A 6,000-nucleotide genomic window follows, 5' to 3' on the forward strand; every position below is an offset into this window, starting at 1 on the left:
TGGAAGTAATCAGGATTAGATTAGGGTCCTCTTGACCACTGTCACTGTGAAATGGGGATGCCACCTCTCCAGCCTGTGGAGCAGATAATAAAGACCACACTGAAAATGAGTGCTCTGTACGAATGCGAGGGCTCATCTCTACTGCACTATCTCAAAATCAGTAGTTAATTTCTCCAGGTCTATTGGTACTTCTGTTTTTCGTCTCCAGCTTTAACTAGTTACTTAAATCCTTGTCAACCTTCTCAGTTCAGTTCTTGCCCTGATTTTATTAGCTGCCTCACTTAATACCGATACTTGACAATTCCTGTTGGGCAGATCGTTTAAGTTAGTACAAGTTTGGATTACTTTGGATCTCTAATGAACAATTTTTATGTGGTTGGAAAATTGGGAGTCTAAGGGACTCTGTTATACAGCCAGCTTCTGGATTTCAAAGTGAGAACTATTTTATTAAACTGTTAATCTACAGTTTAATATTAGAAAAAGGGGGAATGTGCCTCCAGTGGGACATGTGGAGTCTGGTAATATGGTCTACAAATGTATTTTAAGTCATTTTAAAAACTCTGCATGTTTAAGGTGATACAAGTTTCAAATTTACAAAGTGGAGGAGTTGGTTGTAGGGAGAAGTTGATGTAAGTCATTTTAACTGGCCAATGTCATGGTTATTCTTTGTCTCAGTCTAAACTACTAAGATTATGGGACTTAACCTTGAAGGTCACTGACAGGAGGGAGTGAAATATGGAAGGTGATTCCAAGTTGGAGTTGGTTATAGGTCAGTCAGGTAGGACAGACATACGTAGGTAAGTGTCATTAAGTGTGGTAAGCTATTATAATAGGTGTTGGCGTGAGGATGCAGCCTGTGTGGTTATCAAGTTGTCTCCGGTGGAAACATGGAGGTGTGGAGCATCAAGGCTCTGTTAGGGTGACTGCAAGGTGTTTAATGCAACAAGAGTGGAGAGTGTACAGAGGTGGAAGGAGCCAAGGCTGGAAGTGTGAAAGGAAGGCCTCATGGTGGGTGGTAAGGTCTGGTGTGTCAGAGGAGCTCGGATAAAGGTTTTGGAGAAGAGCTACAATGGGTTTTGAACAGCTGTTAAAGATTGTAACTTAAATATTGTTAATAGCCTCGAAGGAACTCAGAGTGCCTTCTCAGTGGTAATGTAAGCAAAGGAATGAGCCAGCAGATGGGAGTGCCTGCTTTATTCTAAAGGTTCTGCTCCCTACCTTGGAGGAGATGATGATGATGTGGAGTGGCCTGGAATGGTAGAATGAGGAGAAAGTGGCCTGTGTGGAGCAGTTGAGGATAAAACTTAGGGGTTGTGGAGGGGTTTGAGAGCTGCTGCAAGAGAACTGGGCTGCTCTGGGTATAGGGAAATAGGGGGAATGAGTTGGGTGGAGGATAGACATCTGACTAAACAGGGAAAAGCTTGTATCCACTTGGCAGGTTTTCCACAGGACCATGAGCTATGGGGGAGGAAACCCACAAAAATTATGAATGATTATGGATGTAATGAAACTACGCTGAGCAGCTTTAGAGCATAAAGCCTTTTATTCTAAATCTACCTCTAGTTTTCCCATGGGATTTAAATTTAAAAATACATATTTTAAAAATTGTGTGCATCCACAGAGTTTAATATATATAAAAGTAGTATGTGAAATCAGGCACTATAGAACCAATAAAAATTATTAACCATCCCTTTTCAGTTCTTCCTACCTAACCTCTTAATACTGTGATCCAAATTTTTGTTGCTGTTTGTTGATTGAGAGCCAAAGTAGCAGCAAAACAAGGCTTCTGACATAAAACTGCAGCCTGCTCATTCAGGAGCACCACTGTCTTCAAAATATTTGGGCAGAGACTGTTGGTGAGACCTGGCAGCTACTCACCACGTGGGGACTAGAGGCAATAAAAGCTCACAATCTCAGGGCTTGTACAGGAGGTCTCCTGTAATGTCCTACTTTCCAGAGGAATTCCCTGCTAATGAGGAAGCCAGTTGGCTGTTTGCCTAGTGCCATCTGGAGACCTGGAAGTGTCACAGAAGTTTGTTAGGCTTTTTAGATACTGACTTTGTGGACTTGTCTACTGACAGGTGGTGACCTTCACTGGGTTCAATGCAGGGAACTGTGGCGTTGGGTTTGACTCCTTCCAGCATTCAGGCAGAAATGCCATTCAACCCCTTCCCACACCTATTGCCTGTTTAATGGCCACTTGGCCTCTTCCCTGCCATTTGGTGGCATCCATTCCCCCCAGATCCTTCTCTCACTTAGGAGTTTCAAATCAGATCTTCTTGCCCAATCTGGCTCCATTCTGTATGTGCCCGTTCGATGATGAAACAGGGTCAACTTGGATTTCTTTCTAAGGGTGAAGACAAATTACCCAAAAGCCACCTTCCAGCGGTTAAGTTTTAAACCTTTACTGGTTTGGAGGACTTGTTATCCTAGTTAATAGATGAGACATTACCATAATGCAAGAAATTAGAGTCTTGTATGTAAAGCCCAGCTCTGGACTCGCTGTCAGCTAGTTCTTCATTAGTGACTGTGAAATCATGTGGAAACCCAAAAGGAAGTTTAGTTCATTTTTTGCTTGCAGTTTAAATGAAAAAAGATTCTACTGCGTGTGATGCTGAAAAATCTCTACACATTGGTGTGTTTTACTTGATTAGGACAATTTTGCTTGCATAAAAAGTCTTTGAAATGCCTAATGGTAATAGTACTTTTTACGTCTATAAGCCAAAATGGCTCAGTTCTGACAATTTTTACATTTAAGGTACAACGTGGGAGTGGATTTCAAATATCTCTTGATTATTCTCCTAAGTTATTTGGGCATATGTTTTTAATTGGCAAAAAATAACCAGACTTCAGAAATTGGTCATTTTTATTCCATCAAGTTAATGGTGAGTGGCTTATTTAATAAAAACATGTCTGTAATTTAACACAAATAGCACGTACAGCTGTTCATTTGTCAATCTTTTTGCCTGTATGAAGCATCTTAAACAGTTTTGCTAAAAGATAGGGTCACCAAGAGGGGAAATCTGTCATTTAAAATAATTCTTCCCCTAAGGCATTCGTATCACCAACCGCTATGTTAGGTGAGGCGGGTGCTGCAGGAAGCGCCCTTCATGGCTGGACGAGGGATGTTGAGAAAGCTGAGAGAATCGTAATATTCGATTTTTTTCTGAGCGGAAAGCTAACCAGCGAGAAGATAACTTCATTCCTACTGAGAAACGATTGTCCGAAAGCAGAGAGCCGATTGGTAACGACGCGGACCGCTCACACCCGGCTCCTGGTCCAGAGCTCGGAGCCGCAACCCCTGCTGCCTGCCTTCGCCCACGTGTGCATCATGGAGTTGTACAGTGAGTTATGCCAATAAAACAAGGCGGGAAGTCCAGCCTTGATATCAGGAGCAGCGTTCTCGGGGGCCAGAGGCCCAGGTGGCGCCCGGAAAAGGGCGCCCTCGGCTCCATGGGAGCTCCGCGGGGCCCCAGTCCTTGCCTTCAGCATCTTCACCTCGCTCGCCTTCCTCGAAGTTGCGGAGGTGCCGGGAAGAGGAGGGGCCTCGCCTCGGGCGCCCGAGTGATTGGCTGCCCGGGGCCCCTGGCGAGGGCTGTGTGGTCCAGCCCGGGTGGAGAGGGGCGGAGCGGCCACTGCTCCAACCACCGCCACCACCACCACAGTCGCAGCCGCCGCAGCCTCGGCCGCCTGGCAAGTAGCTCCGAGCGGCGGCTTCCTGGGCGCCCCGACGCGGACCGCGACGCCGCGCTCTGCTCGCTCCGTGCCCGAGCCATGCCGGGCAGCCGCGCGTAATTGCCGCGCCGCCGCCGACTTGCCCCTGCTCACGGTCTCTGGCCCGAGCGGAGCTTTCCGTGCACGCAACTCCCTCGGTCTCCGTCGGCCCCTCGCAACCATGCCCCGGGCGACTGCTCTCGGGGTCCCGGTGCCACTGCTGCTGCCTCTCCTGCTGCTGCTGCTACCGCCGCTGCCCCGCGGCGCTGGGGGGCTCGCGGAGCTCTCGGACGCCGCCCCGGACTATTCGGCGCTGGAAGGCGAGGAGGGCGCGGAGCAGCAGCTGGAGCATTACCACGACCCGTGCAAAGCCGGTAGGTGCCGCCGCCGCCGCCGCCGCCGGGAAGTCCAGCAGAAGTTTGCCTTTGAAATGCAAATGAGTTGTGGGCAAGCCTGCGCTACCGTCTGTGGGGCGGGTCTCCCTCCCTTCCCCCGAGATTCCCCGGCTCCCCGGGAAAACAATGCACTCCGGCTGGGACGTCCCGGCCGCGGGCCTGCGGCGCGCCCCGGGTGGCAGCCTCGGGAGCGTTCCCACAGCTGAGGAGGGCGGGCGCCCCGCCGCCTGACAGCCAGGTGTTCCGCACTAGCGGCCGCCGCACGCGCCGGGCTGGGCGCGCCGCTCCCCGGCTAGGAGGGAGCCCTGGCCCCGGTTTCCCCGCGTTTGCAAGTTGTGCGCAAAGTTTCCCTAGATCTCGTGCCTGCTCTTGGGAAGAGAAGAACAAAACCCGAAAAGCTGCACGGCGGGCACAGGGAAAGTGGTAGCTGAAGGAGAATGCGCGTGACCCGAGTTCCGCTAAGTTCCCTGTAGCCCCCTCAGCGTAGTCCTGGCCTGGGGGTCGCGGAGATGGAAGCTGGCAGGTGCTCTAATCCCTCAGGAAGCGGCGCCCCGGGACGCGCGGGGCTTTCTGGAGCACATTCGGCCCGGGCGCCGGGGCTCCCTGCCCCGAGCCACCAGCCGGCTCCTGTGTCCCGAGGGGCGTGGCCTCCGGGCCGGAGCGCTCCGGGCGTCAGCGCCGCGAGGGCCCGAGCGCAGGTTCCAGAGAGCCCACGAGTCTGCGGAGCTCCGAGCCGCCGGGACCGAGGGGAGCGTGGGCTGGAAGGCCCGCTTCACCGCTCCCGGCGGGTAGCCGGCGGCCCGCAGAGATGACACACGGAGTGGAGAGCGCGGCCTCCCTCCTCTCCCAGTGCTGTGGTCGGTTGGGACTGGGGGAGCGCCGTGGACAGTGGCCCCACTTCTTCACTCCCTGGAGACCTCTGGTAGTCTCAGTTCCCTCATCTCTAAATTGGGGACAGTAATTATAGGAGGTCTCATGATTTGAGGGGAAATTTTCTGCAAATGGAATAATGAGATGGTCCTGTAATGATCCGTATTGTTACTGCAGCGGCTATGGGCAAGGTTGGGGTCGGACAGATCAGAACTCGGCGAAGTCTGGGGAAGACCAGGTCGCTAGGAGGTGAGAGGGCCCAGAGGCTGTGAGACCTGATAATCTTGTGAAGGCTGAAGTTCAAACCAGGCTTGAGGGGCCTGGTCTTAGCCTGCAGGAATAGTCCTGCAGAATACCCACCTATTGCTGCACCTGGTGGGGCTCTGAGTTAGGAAGGTGCGCAGAAGTGTTGGTTCCTGGGTCATTTGAGAAAATGCCAGTAGGTACCATTTGCCGACTGAGGTATCTCAGTTCGTCATGGGACCGAGCCCATGACCAGGGAGAAGTCTCTGGAGCACTGTTGGAATGCTGGTCGCCTTGCCTAGAAAAGACAGACACTGAGGCTGTGAAAATGGGGCGGGGGCCAAAGGGGATGAATCAACCATCCCGTGAACCTGTCAGATCCTGAGCTCTGCTGGATGTGTGCTGGGGCCTCTGGGAAGCAATGTGGGCAGCTGGGGCCTGGATTCGGGAAGCCATCAGTCTGTTCAGGGATATAGTGAGCACCTCTGGCATGCCGGGTGCTGGTCTGGGTGCTGTAAATCCGGGTGAAAGAGGCATAGCAGAGCCCCCCAGCTCGCAGTCTCAGGTTTGCCTCTTGAGGCCTCCTTTTTGTCCAGTAATTTTGCAGAACATGCTAGATAAGCAGGGCGTGCGTGTTCTGTGACTCTTCACACACAGGATGGGATGGGCGGGCAGGGCTGGAGAGCAGAGGACCTCCAGAGCTGGGTTTCAGCCGGCTCCAGGCATGCTCCGCAGCCAGCCCTGATGTTCTGTGGCCTTGGCCTCTCCTGAAGCTGTG

The 6,000-nt window shown here is 52.2% G+C and overlaps 1 protein-coding gene across 1 annotated transcript in view; it reads left to right on the forward strand.

Annotated features, from left to right (window-relative positions):
- The first annotated feature begins 3,677 nt into the window (after positions 1–3,677).
- TLL2 (tolloid like 2) overlaps positions 3,678–6,000 on the forward strand; it is a 119,290-nt gene continuing 116,967 nt past the window's right edge. Inside the window, exon 1 of the mRNA XM_040624553.1 lies at positions 3,678–4,088. Within this exon, the coding sequence (XP_040480487.1) occupies positions 3,896–4,088 (193 nt within the window). The 5' untranslated portion in view covers positions 3,678–3,895. The remainder of the gene's footprint in view (positions 4,089–6,000) is intronic.

The sequence above is a fragment of the Ursus maritimus genome, unplaced genomic scaffold (assembly GCF_017311325.1).
Source record: "Ursus maritimus isolate PB19 unplaced genomic scaffold, ASM1731132v1 scaffold_7, whole genome shotgun sequence".
Taxonomy (NCBI): Eukaryota; Metazoa; Chordata; class Mammalia; order Carnivora; family Ursidae; genus Ursus; species Ursus maritimus.